The sequence below is a fragment of the Podarcis bocagei genome (assembly GCF_964188305.1).
Source record: "Podarcis bocagei genome assembly, chromosome: 1".
In the NCBI taxonomy this organism is placed as follows: Eukaryota; Metazoa; Chordata; class Lepidosauria; order Squamata; family Lacertidae; genus Podarcis; species Podarcis bocagei.
This window is the reverse complement of record NC_138125.1, coordinates 111,306,637-111,325,524: the sequence shown is the minus strand read 5'-3', so window position 1 is coordinate 111,325,524 and position 18,888 is coordinate 111,306,637. Positions and strand designations below refer to the sequence as shown.

At 43.3% G+C, this 18,888-nt stretch overlaps 1 protein-coding gene across 12 annotated transcripts in view; it reads left to right on the top strand.

The window, feature by feature from the left end:
- The window catches only part of KCNH7 (potassium voltage-gated channel subfamily H member 7), a 263,311-nt gene that overhangs the window by 162,840 nt on the left and 81,583 nt on the right, over positions 1 to 18,888 (top strand). For 7 of the 12 annotated variants that reach the window (XM_081199253.1, XM_081199249.1, XM_081199250.1 and 4 more), the window contains exons 4-5: positions 10,824 to 10,856; positions 18,205 to 18,633. In XM_081199253.1, the coding sequence (XP_081055379.1) occupies positions 10,824 to 10,856; positions 18,205 to 18,633 (462 nt within the window). The remainder of the gene's footprint in view (positions 1 to 10,823; positions 10,857 to 18,204; positions 18,634 to 18,888) is intronic. The other 5 variants (XM_081199246.1, XM_081199245.1, XM_081199244.1 and 2 more) reach the window with 1 other exon arrangement.

The window sequence follows — 18,888 nt, the reverse complement described above, 5'->3', positions numbered from 1 at the left end:
TTGATTTTGAAACCCTGCTATATATACATCGAGCTGTGTCTCTGTTTGATAACATTTGTGCCATAGAACTTCATGCAAGAGGGGGCAAGAGGAGTTAAAACAGCAATTTCCCCATTCTGCTTACTGAAGCAAGTTTCTGCAGTATGAGTTATCTAATGGCCTCTGCTTAGGGAACCAAGAAATTTCTAATGCAGAAAGCATGTTGCACAATTTAAAAGTCCCCTTCAGTGGAGCCTAAAGCTGGGCAATGTTCATTTTAAGTTGGAGATGAAACATTATATTACAAACAGAAAGCCTTTCAACCAAAGTTCATTATTTTAAAATTTATACACACACACACACACACACACACACACACACACACACAAAATCCATTATTCATCTGCTTTTAATAACATTTTGCATGATGTTATGCAACATCCTTCTTGCATCTTGCGTACCTAATACAGTGGTACCTTGGTTATCAAATGCTTTGGTACTCAAACAACTTGGAACCCAAACACTGAAAACCCGGAATAAGTGTTCCGGTTTGCGAACTTTTTTTGGAAGCCGAACATGCTCCATTTTGAGTGTTACGCATCCAATTTGAGTGCCACACTTCCATTTTGAGTGCCACTCTAAGGTCTGTCTTTGCTATTTATTTTGCATTTTTGTTTTTGCAGCTTTTGTTTTGTTTTTGTGACTATGTGGAACCCAGTTCAACTACTGATTGATCGTGTGACTGCAGTACATTGATTATTGCTTTCATTTTATGGATCAATGGTCTCATTAGATAGTAAAATTCATATTAAATTTCTGTTTTAGGGGTTGTTTTTAAAAGTCTGGAACTGATTAATCCATCTTGCATTACTTTCTATGGGAAAGCATGCCTTGGTTTTGGAACGCTTTGGTTTTAGAACGGACTTCCAGAATGGATTAAGTTTGAGAACCAAGGTACCACTGTACACAACTTCAGCACAATACAGATCAAGTAAATAAGACATAACTCTGCATAGTTAACAGTGCAGGATTATTCAAAAGTAAGGCTCATTTTATTAGGGCCATATTTCCGAGTAAATGTGTGTGGGATTGTGCTGTCAGAGTAATTCAGGGAACAAACTGACATTTGCCCAAGTTTCTAAACTTCTCCATTAGTCACCACAGTGCATGTTGTAACTCATGTACAATAATCTATTGTTACTACTGTATGTCTAAAATTAAGAAGCCTTTTTTTAATGGCTTGAGATAAATTAAAGGAAAATGAAGGCCAGGATCCAAACACCTGTCATAGGCTCATGGAAGGGGCTTGAGCTAACTCAGTGGGATTTTTGACTTCTAAAAAATCTGAACAATGCTATAGTTTTTGGAGGTGCAATTCTATATTCACTTACCGGTACCTGGGAGAAAGGCCCATTGAGCAGAGTAGAGTTTCCTTCTGAGTAAACAAAGGTAGTTTTCCTTGCTGTACAGCAAAGTGGAAACAAGTCAGGAAAAGTAAAACCCTTTGCATATTGACTCAGAAGTCTCCCTATGTTGACATACCACCATTGGTTTATTGTATTTATTCAAAACATTTATATCCTGAATTTAAATTAGAGATTTGCAAAGTGGCTCGGGGAGGAATGAAATGAAAGAATGATAAAAACCAAACCAATTACGAAACAACAGACTGTAAAACAGTAGTAAAAATGAACAAACCACCAGCAGGGAGAAAGCAGCACCGTTAAAACCAAAAGGCTGGGCAAATAAACCTGTTTTCTGCTGCTGCCTGGACTGATGAACAGCTCTTGAGAGAGCATCCCAGTGCAAAGTTCTATGACCAATAAAGCCCAGTCTCAGCTTTCCATCTAACTAACCTTGCCATCTAACAGGTGCCAACTCCCTGGGGCCCTGGGTGCCCAAGCACTCACAAAAATTCCCCACAAAGGAGCTAGGCACCCACAAATTTCAGTGCCAGAGCCGTGCATGCTGCATGACACCCATGGCCCTGAGCACCCACAGTCGTGGGGCCAAGATAGCACTCCTGAAGAAGGAAATTCTGCACATGGTACGTGTGAATGAGCAGGCTTGTCTCAAGCAGCCGTTGAGATACCCAGATCTGAAATCACATAAGGCGTCCTAGGTCAAAACTGGTCAGAAGGACTCAGATCGTCTTGTGTAGTCTAGCTGCCATACACAGAAGAACCAACAAGTCTTCAAAGATGTCTAACACAATGTAGTCATCTAATCTGGACCAGACCATGAATAGCAGTGGCTACACCATTTCTGGGCAGGAGTGGCCGCACGTAGCTTCCTATGGTCCAAATTTTCCTGGGAAATGCAGGTATGATCCCCTTCTGAGAAGCCGTTGGTCCCTATAAAACCAGTGAGGCTTGGGGATCAGTGCTTCCACATTGTTGTGATCAGATGGGGTGAAATGTTGAGCCCTTAAATGCAAGCTGTGTAAGCTTGCTCCCAGATAAAGAACAGGGAGTAGTATAAGAAGTGGTTTTTTGTTTTTGTTTTTAAGTGGAAACTCGGGCAGGGTGGAAAGGGAGCACATATCAGAGGTAGGAACAAAGCAAAGTAAAACAGCAGCTGGTCGACATGAGAGGTGATCAGAATGCATAGCAAGGATACAGGTATTTTGATTAAGAAGAAGAAAACATATGAAGTAGTGGCAGAGGATATGAGAACGGAAAAACGGTGGACAGAAATCCTTGGATTAAGCAAGGTGTCCTTTGATGGTACAGAACTACTGCCCAGTGACTAATGTATTTGAGATACTAATACTTGTGCAATCCTATACACCCTTGCCTGGGGGGGGGGACTCCCATTGAAAACAATGATGCTTGCTTCTGAGGAATAGGACTGACCCATAAGTTCATTTAAAATGGTCAGGATAAAGAGCGTTTTGCTCAAGCACATTAGTTATCTCATTGCGAGATCATTTTCCTTTAGATCAATGCTAGTGAAATTCTATCAAAGTATAGCTTAATCAGCATGAAGCTCAAGTCACTAATTACTGTATTTGGTCTTGCATATAATGTAATAGTAAATTTGTCCACAGACTCACGTACTTACAGGATCAGGATGTTGTTGTTTTGAAGGAAGAAGAAAAGCTTACTTGCTTGTGCCAGCCTAATTATGGCAAGTCTTGTGCCAATATGTGGACCTGCCTCAAAAAGCAATTAAAAATGAATTTTAGCTAGATGGCCCATGCATTGTGAAATTTATGCAGAATCAAAAAGTTATTGGGCGGAAAAACATAGTCAGCACTTGGCAAGGTGCTTCAGAAAAATTACCGTATTGATTTGCAAATCTCTAAGAATCTCAATATAAACTACTTCATCACTCCATAGGATAATGACAAGGAATAATCCCAGTTTACTTAACACATGTGCCTTTGCCTGCAGTCCTATACACACTGACATGGGATTAATCTCCATTAAAATCAAGTATTGAGTTGCACCATTTGGTTTTTTTATTTCCATTGGGTTCATTTTTTGCCACATTTCCAAAAGGCTCAAGTTAAGAACAGAGTATGCATTGTGCTGGAACGCAGGTAGTCTAAACCACTGAGCTTGCCGATCAGAAGGTCGGCGGTTTGAATCCCCGCGACAGGGTGAGCTCCTTTTGCTCAGTCCCTTCTCCTGCCAACCTAGCAGTTCGAAAGCACGTCAAAGTGCAAGTAGATAAATAGGTACCACTCCGGCGGGAAGGTCAACAACATTTCCGTGTGCTGCTCTGGTTTGACAGAAGTGGCTTAGTCATGATAGCCACATGACCCAGAAGCTTTCTGCGGACAAACGCCAGCTCCCTCAGCCAGTAAAGTGAGATGAGTGCGCAACCCCAGAGTCGTCCACAACTGGACCTAACGGTCTTACCTTTTATGTATTGTGCATCATCCTGTGTATTTATTTATCCATCTGTCCAGTACTTTTTTCCTTTAAAAAAATGTTTAGGGGTACTCTCATTTTCCTACTCATATTGAAATACTGCCCTTCAATGAGGCCAAACTTAGATTCACAAAATGTTTAGGGATATGCGTACCCCTGCGTCCCCCCCAGGAAAAAAGCACTGCATCTGTCTATCTATGGAGAGGCTCTGTGGATATTCTGACCTGAATAAGCGAAAGATATTGCCAACATTGAAGAGTCCAGGCAAAAGAGGCCACTTCACACCTTACATGATACCAAATGCAGGCTTACAACCAGGGCCAGATTTAGGTTTGATGAGGCCCTAAGCTACTGAAGGTAATGGGGCCCTGTATATATCCACTGTCCTTTGTCAACAACAAATTGTCACTGTTTTTTGTTGAAATTATGTTTTATGGTGATTTATGGACCTAATAGGTATCTAAAACCATTTTATTTCTTTTTTATCTTATATTTTGGAAATGTACATCCAGGTTTTCTTCCTTTAATTTTTTTTGGGGGCCCTAAGCTATAGCTTGTTTAGCTTAAAACCGGCACTGCTTGCAACCACCTCAGCAGAAGGGAGAGAGCTGCAGCCAAGCCTATCTATCAGACACAACTACATGTACAATATGCTACATATGGAGGAAAGGGAATGTGTTTCTTGTGTGTGCATTTCTTTGAAGCCCCTTCTATGAACATGCGGCTCCCTTCTGTTTGTGGAAGAGCTTCATTGGATCCAACCCATCATTTTATAAAATGGATCCAACCCATCTATTACTGAGGTCCTGCTTGCAGTTTTTGCACAGCCATCTTGTTAGCTACTGTGAGAACAGGATGGTGGACCAGATGGGCCATTGGCCTGATCCAGCCGGCTTTTCTTACGTTCAACCATGAGCTTGGGTTTGGATGACATGCTAACCAAGCCTTGGCTCAGCTTAATGTGGTGCAGACCAAGGAGGAGCAGAGTGACTGAGACTTTCTCTCCTGGAACATACTTAGTGTGACCTGCAGACCAGACCAGTGTCAATAGGAGGTTTGCCGAGCTCTTCATTTTTTACTTTCAGTAAAACAGATCTAAGAGAAACTTGGACAGAAGGGAATGGCACAAAAGGTTAGCGAGCCCTATGTGGCAAAAATGCTACATTATTGATGCTCACCTTACTTTGTCTGTTTTATTATTTAGTGCAGCACTTGGCCTTATAAATCCGAAAAGGCACAGTTTTACATCATGGCAATGAATAAATAATGTAACCAAGGAATCTTTCCTACATCTCATATTGTAACTCTATAAGTGAACATCTGCGTTGTTCTAAGTGCCTGTCTGCAGCTGGGAATCCCTCAAAGTTTGGGATCTCCATCCAGCCGCAGATCTTGGGAGTCTCAAATTTCAGCAGTGCCCTGCGAAACACCAAAATTTGGCACCCCTCTAGTTCTTACGCTCCATTGTAAATCAGAGTTGTGGCACCCCCAGGGGCTTGGCCAGTGCAACCAAACCAGTCGCACTCCCCTAAATCCACTTCTGCTCCATCTCTAAATGTGTTGTCTGTTATACTTATTTATTTACCACCTTTCCCCCAAGGAGCTCAGGCCAACATATATTGGTTCCCTGTCAGGCTTCGGGGAATCCTATCCTTCTACAGTAGCAGCCAAGAAGCAGAGAAACAATAAAAGTTCTTACCATGTAATTTATTAACATTCATAGAGAGAGAGACGAAGGAATGCAGTCTTCCCTAAACAATGGCATTGCTCCAAGTAAAGTCCCACCCCCCACCCCTGCTACATCTCTCCTATTCTACGTCACCCTTGTGTTGGCTAATCTGAGCTTTCTGCCTCTGAGCTCTCTGTTCTACTACCCTCAATGCACATCTGGTCCTGGGAAAGGGGGGTCAGGAATGCTTTCCAAAGACACTGAGTCTGTCAGCTGTCTCTCCCCTAGTGCTTTTTCTTCCTGCTGTTCATCTCCCAATATTTCCCAGCTTCTCCCCTCTGCAGCCTTTCAACTATAGAGCCAGTGTGGTGTAGTGGTTAAGAGCGATAGACTTGTAATCTGGGGAACCGGGTTCGCGTCTCCGCTCCTCCACATGCAGCTGTTGGATGACCTTGGGCCAGTCACACTCTCAGCCCCACTCACCTCACAGAGTGTTTGTTGTGGGGGAGGAAGGGAAAGGAGAATGTTAGCCGCTTTGAGACTCCTTCGGGTAGTGATAAAGTGGGATATCAAATCCAAACTCTTCTTCTATGTCCTTCTGCAAACCACTGTTCTAAATCTATACTGTCCTCCTGTTCTTGGGAAGATTCAGGAGAAGGGGGTGGCAGTCCCCACCAGTCCTCCTCAGTCCAGCCCATTACATTCCCTGCCCTACCCCACCACCCACCCATTGTCTCTTCACAATTGTATCCTGAGAAGTAGATTAGGCTGAGCAATTGTGGCAGGCCCAAGATCTCCCAGCAAGCTTCATGGCTCAGTGACGATTCCAGTTCCCACTTCCTTCCCAATAACGATGCCACGGTATCTTTCAATATGTGTGTTGGAGAGTTGTAAAATGTGGTTTTCTGGGTTTACTTAAGGCAGGAGTGGTTGATTTGTGGCCCTCCAGATTTTGTTGGATTACAGCATCCCTGCCCACTAGCCATGCTGGCTGGGACTGATGGGAGAGAGATCATGTTCTCTACACCTGATTTAATGGTTAGGATACACAGAACTATCTGCACCTGCAGTTTCAGAGCAGACCTTAATATTCATAGGCTGAATAATATTCTAGCTGAATAATATTCATTGTCAAGGATTCCAGGGAAACCACCAGGAACCTTGTTGCCTGTGGGTGGAAATGACTTCTGTGAGCTATAGTAGTAGACTGTGCATACTTGGGCCTCAAAGCCTCTTTAGACAGGTAAAGAAAGTGCAGACATATATCGTAAGATTACCAGACAGTGTGAGGAGTTTGGATCATCCAGGCCTGGAATAAATACGAGGACTCTGTTATGAAGTGTGCAGTTTGCACACAGACCTGCAGTTCTCATATGCAACCCTGATACCCATTTTATAACCTAAACCAGTGTTTCCCAACCTTTTTTGGGCAAAGGCACACTTGTTTGATGAAAAAAATCTCGAGGCACACCACCATTACAGCCCCGTGACGTCAGCGCGCAGCGTCAGCCGGGAGGGACGCACGAAAGTGTAACTTTCAATTTTTTTCCCTCCCCCTTGCCGGGGAACCTCCAAGCTTTGGGGGTGGGGGGAGGAGGCAGCAAAGCGAGGCAGGAAGGAGAGCGCGGCTTGGCTGGGTGAGCTTTGGCAGGGGCAGGGAATGAGAGCCGCGAGGCGGGCGCTGCAGACGGAGGCGCTGCCCGCCGAGCTCGCAGGCAGCCAGGCAGGCAGACGGCGAGAGCCCCGCGCTGGGCGGCCTCTCCTCGCCGCCGCCGCCCCGCCTCTCGCCGCCCGACTCGCCCGACTCCCTCCAGGCAACATCTCGCGGCACACCAGGCAACATCTCGCGGCACACTAGTGTGCCGCGGAACAGTGGTTGGGAAACACTGACCTAAACATGATATCAGGACATCTAGTCAGGAAAATGATGCTGACTAGAGACATTTGCTTTTCAAAGGGGGGGGGGTGCTAGAGAAAGAAAAGGTGGGGGGGTTGGGAAAGTGTTAAGGCGAGCAAGAATCAAAAGGAGGGAGGGAGACTTCAGGGCAATGCTAGAGGGGAAGGTGAGGTGTGGGATGGGAGGATCAGCCAAGAAAGAAGTTAGGAGCACAGCAAGGGAGAAGAAAGAGAGCAGATCAACCATGCATCCTCAAAAAGAGCAACTTGATTGGGCTTGACAGCAGAAGATAGGGGAAGGGGAAAGAGTTAAGGAAAATACTGACTAACTCTCCAGAAAGACTGAGTTGACATTGGAATAAAAAGACAAAAAGTATAGGGGGAGCTGGTACCTGTCCTTATTTCTGCAAGATATGTTTGATGTGGAGGTGTGATAGAGAAGGGGATGAGCAAAAGAAAAAGAGGGAAGCTCCAGAGAAGAGTTCCTGTTCAGGGAAAGGAGGGCTGTACAATCCCCAGTTGCTAAGGTAAAGAGCAACCATTTCAATGCCTGAGATGAGCATTTAATGATTAAAATGAAAGCAAAGTCTGAAACCCTCGTCTTCCTCTCTTATCAAAGTCAGGGTGTCTGTACGGCTAGGTTTAAGAGGTGAAGATCCTTGTGTGTGGAATAGTGGTTAAGAGCAATAGACTCGTAATCTGGGGAACTGGGTTCATTTCCCCACTCCTCCACATGCAGCTGCTGGGTGAACTTGGGCTAGTCACACTTCTCTGAAGTCTCTCAGCCCCACTCACCTCACAGAGTGTTTGTTGTGGAGGAGGAAGGGAAAGGAGAATGTGAGCCGCTTTGAGACTCCTTCGGGTAGTGATAAAGCAGGATATCAAATCCAAACTCTTCTTCTTCTTCTTCATGATCTAGCAAAAGGAAAGTAAAAATCAACAGTAACTGCAAACATAGCTGTCAAACACTTCTAAAATGGGGACTTAATTTTCCAAAATAACAAGCAATCCAGGAAGGGGCACAGGAGACCAGGGATTAAGTCAGAAAACAATAGGCATGCCATAGGGATAATAACTACATAGCACATAGGCAGCAATTCAGAGCATAAGCTTTTTCTTTCTTTTTGTTATAACACAAGCTGCTCCTACATCTTTCTATGGCTGGAATTTCAGCCTTACATTCCATGCACTTAACAAACCTGGATTTCCCCAGACATTTTAGCAATTTTCTCCTGGGCACTGCTTCTGATTGCAGTATTCCGGCTATGTCCGGGAAATTCCAGACATATGGCAACCCTACAATTTGCCTGACCAACAAAGCAGGATCTTCAGCTGGCTGTGCCTTTAGTCACCAGCATTTAAGTTCTCCAGCTCTGAGCCAATGGAGATCCTGAGCTGGAGAACACACCCACAGTGCTGTAGAATCTTGTACTTTTGCTGTTTTTGACTTCCAAGACTGTTGTGATATATATTTGTCCTCCCCACTCACCTTTAAAAGGTTTCCCTTAGCAGAACAGCATCAGTCAGCCTGATCACTCCCACTTCTTTCCTCCTCTGGCACAAGCCAGTAAAAAAGGCCATCTTAGCAAGATATCTGGGATTGTGGTTTGCTTCTTCCTATCAAGCAAGCCAGGGTTGCTAGCCAGCCTTTGAAGGAATGGGTTTCCCAAATCTAAAAACCTGACTGTACAGTCAGTCTGGAACGGGCCCCAAAATCCACATTTTTCCTCCTCCAAGGGAGCATTTTCTAAAATGCATTAACTTGAGCTTGTGAGTCAATGTATAAACAGAAAGCCAGCTGTGCTCAAAGCTCACTCCGTTATCAGTCCGTGACGGCAATGGATGACCTTGGCTGTTCCAGTGGAGCAGGGATGGCACTCTGTCTATCTTATCTTACATTAAGACCACACTCTGACGCACAAACTTAGTCCGGGAATGGCGCCAGGAGTTGGTGATCTCTTGCTCCAAGATAAGAGTGCCGGAGCAGGAACACCCTTTTATGGTCAAAAGTATAGGAAGAGGAAAACCCTTTTATGGTTAAGAGTAAGGAGTAGGAGCATCTATGATGTCAGCTTACATGTATAAACTGACGTGGCTTGATTCCTGGGGAAGGGGGGCGAGGGTGCCTGGAGGATATATATACTGCATGAAATCTCTCATTTCTTTGGACTTGCTGTGAGCTGATCACGCAAGTGCCTTCTGCTATCCGGAGAGCAGAATAAACTCTTTCTCTGAATCAACCATGGTGTCATTTGACTTCCTCCCTCCCGGGAGCAACACAGACCCCACCAGTCAGTAAAGTCTAATAAGTCTACACCTTAAACCAAGGTTTGTTGTTAGCTTATGAATCTCAACTTAGTAGGGATCAAACAACCCTGTATTTGTTAGAAGAAGAGCAGAGTGGGAACAATTGGGCGGAATGCATGCAATGCCTTCTTAAGCCAGTTTCTCGCTTTTCCTATCATAAGAGCAATTTGCCACATTTTTGCATCAGGCATCGGCATTTTAAGCCACGTGTTTCTTAATATACATATTATTATATGCAATTTTGACTAATGTGCATGTTTTGCAACCAATGTTTTGCAATATAATGCATTTTTGTTTGTTATTTTGACTAAAGTATGTGTTTTTATGCAAAAAACAAAAACAAACAAACCCCAATACATACATTTTTGGTACACAGTTTTTTTACTGAAGAACTTTGCTCCAAAATTTGGAGAATGCAATTTTCAAAGGTTAGCTGCATTTTGGTTGGCATATTGTTTCATGAAATGCAAGATAGGGAGATTCCAACCCAAATTTCTCCCCCATCCCTATTTATGTCAATATTCTTGACTCATTGTTATGTATCAACACTGGCAGTGGATCCATTGGTAGTTTTGACCAACTTATTATTGCATCAGTTCTCCTCTTGTAAGAAAAGAAGAATGGTGGCTAGATGGCCATTGGGATCCCTTTCAGCTCTGCAATTCTATGAACAATCTCACACAGTTACTTTGAACATTGTTCCTTAAAATGCACAAGAGTGCGAAAGAAAGGGCTCATACTGTATTTCACACATGCTGGGCAACTGTCCAGGATCCCAAAATGTCAAAGCAATGAAGCTGGCCTCTATTGCCACAATTCTGTACTGTCCAAAGCCATTACACATACAAGCAGAGTGGTGTTTGGCTATGAAAGCAATGTATTACATTAAATACCATCCATGTGGATCTGTATATTTATGATTTATTGAAAGGCAACCATTGAGCCAAATTTTAATTTTTGTGTATATCTCCTTGACACATGCTTCTTTCCCACATTTAAGGTTAACTAGACTGATTTATTATTATCTGTTATTTCTTTTTTAAAAAATAAATAAAATGAATGCTATCTGTAAATTCAGTTTACTTGTATTTCAGATGGCAACAACCTTTCAAGAGGCTCATTGTCAGGTAATTCTATCCATTGAAATCCTATTTACACCACTTCTGCTTCTATTATTTCAATGACTAGTCCAGCTTTCCTGAGCACTGATTCAAAGCTGTTTCTTACTTACTGGATCTGAATACCTTCCTCTTTTCTATAGACACTCACCAAACCCAAAACATCCTACCAGCCATGTATTAGATGACTGACAATCTCCCTGTTCATGCAGTTTGTTGCAAAAATAAGAGCTTTATCAAGCATGCACATCCAGCCTTCAATTTTGTGGGTCACATTTTATGAAGGCTTAGATTATCTGACATCATGTCCTACCCACCAAGTTTTTGGGACAACCAATTTTAATCTCACTTTTCTACATGGATGTATCACTTGAAAACATTGCCCTGGGAACATCACATATATTGCATCGACAGAGGCATGGTATCCAACCTGATAGATATTTTTTTTCCCATGTCAGAAAGAAGGTCCAGAGATTGTAATAGATTAAGGGCCACAAGCTACTTTTATTTCAATAACTAAATGCAAATATTCGGTTTAAATATTTCTGAATTCAGCTAGTTGTGTCCCTTGTTTAAACCCTTTGCTTTGAGGTCAGTTATCCATGCCTCTTAACAGTAACTCTTGCATGGCTCATTTTTCCCACCCTAATCCTCCCCATCCTTATTTCATTCTCCTGTCTCTTAATGGTGAGGATAAAAGAAGATGGACCCTTTTGTCCCACTAGGCTTAAGTGTCCATCGTGCAAGTATTAACAGCTTTAGTACTCAAATCTGTCACCACCATCCACGTGGCATACCATGGCCCAAATCTATCTGTCTCACTGCCATGTATTACATGTGATACCAAGCATGTATCTTAACCTCATCACACCATCTCCTTGAGTTCAATGGACTGCTGAGCTTTCCACCCACTAGAGTCGCCTTCGTTTCAGGTCACTTGTGCTAGATGTGGCTTCCCAGCCTGCTTTTTTTTTTTTTTTTTTTTTTTTAGCTTGGCCCTGCTGGCCCACCTTGGCCACTCATTCACTCGACCACGACTGCAGCATCTTTCACACATCCCACAGCCATGTGAGAGCCGCTTCCTTGCAGTACATGGTGCAGCAAAAGTGGAAAGTGAGAGGTTCCCCCACACACACCTTTTCTCATCATACTTGAATCTTTTCTTTATTACAAGGCATTAGACAATAAAATTCATAAGCTAAAATCATCACATGGCCACTAATATATCAAAAAACAATGTCAATTAATACAGTGAGCAATTTATACTCAGAGTTTGGTGACAAAGATAGAGCATAGCCTGGTGTAGATAGATAGGGTCAAATAAATTCATCTCCTTTACAGTTGATGGCTACCTTGGCTATATAATTTGCTCTAATTTTCCTAGCAGCAGTTGCAAAGAGTGCTACATGCCAGGTTACATACTTATCTGTGTCTGCGAGGAGATATAAAATCATGTCAAAGGGGTTCTGGTGAGGGGACCTTGTCATTATAGGTACTAAAAATCTTTTTCTTGCATCATTATATAGGGGACAGTGCAAGATATAATTCATAAGGTCCTCTACTTCAGGGCATCCCCTAATGCAAACACGTTCATTTTTTGGTATGCCTCTATGTCTCCCATCTCTATAAGCAGAGTTTATTGTATTTAATCGTAACTCTGTAAAAGCTTTCCGAAGCTGTGCAAAAGTCAATTCATTAAAATAAGATGCATGTTCATTGACCTCTCTAAGTTTAAAATACAATGGGGCATACTTGAATCTGAATGAAGCTGAATGGCAGGAGAGTAAGAACAGGCAAAAAGGAAGTATTCTTCACACAGAGCAAAATTAAACTACGGGATTCACTAGTACACAGTGCGAGGCTTACTAGTACACCCACTTGGACAGTTTTCAAAACTGGACTAACCTTATCATGGAAGAAAAAGTTATCAATGGCTGGTAGCCATCTATGTAGTGAGTGATAATTTGAACATAGAATAATGGGTGCAGCATCATCAATACTCTCTCTCTCTCTCTCTCTCTCTCTCTCTCTCTCTCTCTCTCTCTTCTGGATTTCTTTTAAGAATGTGAAATAATGGCACATATTATTAAATGTACTTAGAAGAATTTTAAATGGGGGGGGTAGTTTCCCTTCTGCATGCGTCTGAAATGGATACGGTCAGATACTGCTTATGATTTGGTCTAGTCAACTCTGCTGAGACCAAGAGACAGTCCTTACCGAGCAGGTTTGCTGTATTGTTGATTCAATCCATATTTCTAAAAGAGGATTAGCAAGACTTGTCAAACATATCTGCCCTACTCATTATTTTCATGAGCGTTTCATGAGATAGGGTTTTGGGTTTTTTGTTTTGTTTTGTTTTGTTTTTTTGCTGGTTTGTTTATGCTGTTTATAGGCCACCCTATAACAGAAATTATCTGAGCAGCCCTAAAAGATGAAAGCAAGAACAAGTTTAAATAATTACAATTACAGCAATAATGCAGCGAAGAAAACGCCTCCAAGTACAAGATGCAAAAATGATGCAAATGATGTCAATAAATAAATAGAATGGATAAGATCAGGCTATATAGGTGACAATGTCTGTCCTGTTCACACAAATTGTAAGTGAGCTCTGCCTATTTCATGTCCAATAATAGAAGAGGGTTTCTTTTTTTAGAGAGAGACAAAAGAAAGAATATGAAAGATCATTAAGTTGCTAATTGTCTTTACAGTAGAAATGAGCCACCTGTCAAAAGACAGTTCAATTAAATCAAAACAGAACATTGGAAGTTTCTTTTCCAGTTAGAAAAACACTGGCAAAGATATTCATCTGGGTTTCCCATTTCATTCCTGAAAGTATTAGTAGTGAGCCACATTCTCAATGGGTATCCTTTCCAGCTGAACTAGCAGTTAAGACAGCTAAATCAGCAATGCAGCCTTGCAGCCAAACATGGTTGTATTAACCTAGCGAAGCAGAAAAGACCATCTGCATCACCATGAATATTACTAAAATAGAACAGCAGCAGGGCAGGGAGGGAACCGTCTACATTTTCCATTGCAAAAATGCAAGGAAATTCGATGAATGATCTTACTTTATGGGCATGCACCGCAACTGATAAACAAAGAACTATAGTAATTGTCTGAGCTTTGATGTAATTAGCTTGCACAATTGATTTACAGACTGTTTTATAACTCAATTTCACGTGCATTACGAAAACTACACAATGACTTTAATGTACTTTGGTCATTTTCAGCTGTAGCCAGTTTGTCAAGCATACATTAGCTGTTAGGCAAAAGCTTCCTGGACAGCTCCCAAGATGCACGTCATTAGATCTATGGGTACAAATTGAAGACTGACAACTCCAATGGCTTTCTCCCATGCCGTGTTTGTCTCTTGCTAAATGCTATGGAGTGAGTGAGTGAGTGTTTGTGTAGACAGAGGAGATAGAGGAGTGCCTCTGTCTCCGACCTGCTTACTACCTCTACACGCTGTGATTATTGTTGTAAAGAACCATACGGACCGGTGGAAAATGTTCATGGTTTTGGTAGGAATGCAGATCCAAACATGCATCAGTCTGCAGTGTAGACAGGTAAAGCATCTGCACAGAAATTGACATTTGGTATCCTGGGATTCTTATTCACACTTCGGCACAGAGAGCGTGAATTTAAAGCATACTCCATGGCTAGGAACGGATGAATCTGCCACCTGTAAAATCTGTATTTATCTGCAACTATTTCTTCTTCTTCTTCTTCTTCTTCTTCTTCTTCTTCTTCTTCTTCTTCTTCTCCTCCTCCTCCTCCTCCTCCTCCTCCTCCTCCTCCTCCTCCTCCTCCTCCTCCTTCTTCTTCTTCTTCTTCTTCTTCTTCTTCTCCTTCTTCTTCTTCTTCTTCTTCATAATTAAAAACACATGACTTCCCCAAAGAATCCTTTGAAATGTAGTTTACCCCCCACATAACTGCAGTCCCCTGCATGCTTAACAAACTACAGTTCTTCTCCCCCAGAAATTCATCTTTAAATACATGATTAAATATGTGATCTAAAATGCATTTTCCTCACCAAATATGCATTTCTAAATTTATTTGTTTCTCAAATTATGCATTGTAAAGTTTATCTTGATGAGCTGCTCAAGCTGAGAACAGTGTCAGAACATTTAGGAAGTGTGAAAGCTGGCAGATACCTTCGTTCATTCATGATGTACAGATCAGGTCAGTTCGCATCAGAATTTGCAGTGATCCAGACTGAGCATGAAACTCTCTGCATGAAACTCTGGACAGCATCTTCCAGTCAGTGTGACAAGCAGAGTCCTTTTGCTCTTTGGCTCTACATCGAGCAAGGAACCCTACCAGGTAGCAGCCAATCTCATAAGCGCTTTGCCCTCTCAAGCTTTAAAGGCCATGTGTGTTTGTGGGGTGTGTAGAATAGTTGACTTTGGATGGGGATGCTTGAGGGACTGCTTGTCACACTGACTGGAAGATGCTGTCCAGAGTTTCATGCAGAGAACATTTCCAACCCTACCTAGTGAGGCTGGGACTTTCTGCATGCAGTTGCTCTGGAACTGAGTCATGACTCATCTGGATAGTGTATGGCTAGGAAATACAATTGTTCTTCTCCATCGTTCATTCAGTGAACTTGTGAGGAGTTGTATGAAAACTCTTTATTTATTGCACACACAGGGCTTCTGTGGAATAGAGTAGTTGTACCTCATTTAAGTATTTCATTTCATTTTCTTTAAAAAAATTATTTTCAGTTTTTTCATATATCATTTACATTCAAATAAAATCATTTTTGTACATATATAGGATTCCCTGAATCCTTAGACCTCCACCTGCCCCATCATGGTTTCCATTGCAAGTCTTTTCCTACTGCCTCTTATAATATTTATCCAAGTTTTGTTTATATCCCATTTTAACCATAAATTTCATACATTACAAGTGTTATATCAGTCCTGCTAACGTTTTTAAATGTTGACAGTGCTCTTTAAGGTAGTCTGCAAACTTTTCCCATTCTTTATTCAACGTCTTGTCTTCTTGGTTCCTGATTCTCCCGGTCAATTTTGCCATTTCAGCATAGTCCATCATCTTGATTATTCATTAAGTATTTTATTTCAATTCAGAAAGAACACAGATTTTGCCATTCTGTTGCAGAAATTTAAAAAGCGGTTCCTAAACTGGATGTTACCCTCACAGATAGCCAAAATTAGAAGAAGCAAGCCTCTAGTGAAGAGCTAGGTCTTGACTGAATACAAACATATGTAGGGTCAGGCTGCAAAGTGGTGTACAGTGACATGAACTCTTATCTAAGCTAGCATGTGATTACAAACAACCAATCAAATGATTACAACAACTTTCCCATAGCAATCAGACCCCATAGTCATTATTCCAAAGCAATCAGGTGTTTGTTATGCTCTTTTGACTAGACTACCCCAACTTTTTGCCTCTGTTGACCTCACTCCCCACCCCAAAGCCCAGCAACAGGGCAGCATAGGCGCCGACTCCATGGGGCCTGAGGGGGCCCGAGACCCCTCAAAAATTCGTTTGGGGGGCTCTGCCCCCCCAATAATCTCGGGCGCCCCTCCAGCAGAGCGCCACCGCCGCCCCTCCCCCAGCCCAAAATGCACAGGGTCGGGCTGCATGCCTCCTGCCCTCCCTCCCGAGCAAAAGCTCCACCCAATTTCCTTCGGAGCTGATTAATAGGCGCAGCACGCTCTCCCCATTCGCTCACGAGGAGGCGGCGCCACTTTATCTGCATATTCATGAGCTTATTTATTATGAGCTTTCGCGGGCTCCCCCAATATTTTTTATAAGTCGGCGCCCCTGCAGGGCAGTGATGGGCAGAAGAAGAAGAGGAGCTGGGGAATGTGGGAATGAGTGCTGGGCGACAGTTGTCTTCTTCCGAGGTGCTTTCTCACAGTGAAGGGGCAATGTCCATCCACGTTGGGGGGCAGCCCTCTCAAACTTTTTATTGGGAGGGGCAAAGGGACCTGGGCCCCTAGGAGTTGGGGTCCTTGCGTTGCACTGGAGTACAAGAAAAGGCTGGTTGAGGAGCAAAGTAGCTATGAGCATGTATAGAAGGCATGTATAGAATTGCACTGTAGGTATTCAGTCAGGACACAGACCCACATTATTTGTTTAAGGACATGACCGGCAACTTAATCTAGCAATCACACACCTCTGTCTTTGGTTTTTTTCCCCAGGGATGCCTCACTTTATTACACTGCACTGCACAGGCCATTGTATTAAGTCATTTCTTTGTAGTGGATATTCTTTTGTTGAACTACAACGTGTCAGCATATGAAAGAACAAACATTCCCTTGTCCTATCAGAACGGGAGTGCCATCTCACCCTCAGGATTATGGGTGCCTGATGCTGTAATATGGGCTCCTCCAAAAATGAAAACAACGTGGCGCATTGTGCGTGTGACATCACATACACTATGTGCAGGCGTGTGCATGTCATGTCACATGTCCGTGTTGCAGCGGCTCCTCTTCCTTCTTCTCTCCGCAGCCAGCGAGGCACCCTTTTCTGTGGAGAAGGGCTCAGACTAGGGGGCAGAAAGATTCTGCCTCCACATCTGAGCCCCCACCCCCCAGAAGAGGGTGCCTCACTGGCTGGCTGCATTGCTTCTCTCTCGGAGGCAACGCCACACTGGCTGGCTGGCTGTCTCTCTCCAGCTTCACTCATTGACTTTGTGGGTGCCCAGCCCCACAATTATATTATTTTGGGTGCCCATCTACCCATCGCCACCAGGAGTTGGCTCCTAAGCATCAGAACATTTATTTTGGTGACTGGTGGTGACCCCACAGAGCCTAGGGCTTGCTGATCAGAAGGTTGGCGGTTCAAATCCCCGCAACTGGCTGAGCTCCCATTGCTCGGCCCCAGCTCCTGCCAACCTAGCAGTTTGAAGGCACAAAGTGCAAGTAGATAAATAGGTACCGCTCCGGCGGGAAGGTAAACGGCGTTTCTGTGTGCTGCTCTGGTTTGCCAGAAGCAGCTTAGTCATGCTGGCCACAGGACCCGGAAGCTGTACGCTGGCTCCCTTGGCCAAGAAAGCGAGATGAGCGCCACAACCCCAGAGTCGGCCATGACTGAACCTAATGGTCAGGGGTCCCTTTACCCTTTACCTTTACACACACCCCAATGCTTTCAGAACTCAGGAAGGGGAGTTTATCAAGCAGTTGGGTGACTTGGTGTGTGTTGGGGTGGTGGTGTATCTGCAGCCTTTGCACAGGAATATCTGCAAGGAGACAGCTTGTTTATGTGCGCAATGTGAATGTGTTCCCCTGTGGATTGTGGCATATGTACCGATCTGCTGATCTCTATTTGATAGAGTGGTCTCCTGTTCAGACATAGCAATATCCGGCACTTCCCCTTTTCTACTTAGGCAAAATTTTGGGATTCAAGATACCCAGGCTGAGCCTCTTATCATACCGCAAGCAGTCTCTGCCACAGGAAGATCCCGATGCTGTGATTGTTGACTCAGCAAAACGCAGCAATGACTCCATGGCGATGAAGCACTTCAAGTCCCCGACAAAAGAAAGCTGCAGCCCTTCGGAAGCAGACGACACCAAGGCGCTCATCCAGCCAAGCACATGTTCGCCTCCGGTGAATATATCAGGACCTCTTGACCATTCATCTCCAAAACGGCAGTGGGATCGACTATACCCAGATATGCTACATTCCAGTACAGGACTCACCCATGCCCAGTCAAAGGAAAGTATTTGCAATATAAGGAGAGCATCTTCAATACACAACATAGAGGGGTTTAACATCCATCCCAAGAATGTGTTTCGGGACCGGCATGCGAGTGAAGGTATGATTTCTTCTTCTTCTTTTAAATCACACTTGTAAATTGTGGGATGATTTACATTGTTCTTCAGCTTATTAGGATCTATTATGGCTTATCCACACTTAGTTTTCAGGCAGACACCAGCCTTTTAACACTTCGTGTCTGAGCTTTGGAGTTGTGTGTATGTTTTGCCCTGAGCGTCCTCCACAAAAACCCACTCTTTAAAGCTCAATAGGAACAAAATGTTAATTGAGGTTTTCCATGGATTGAGGTCTGCTC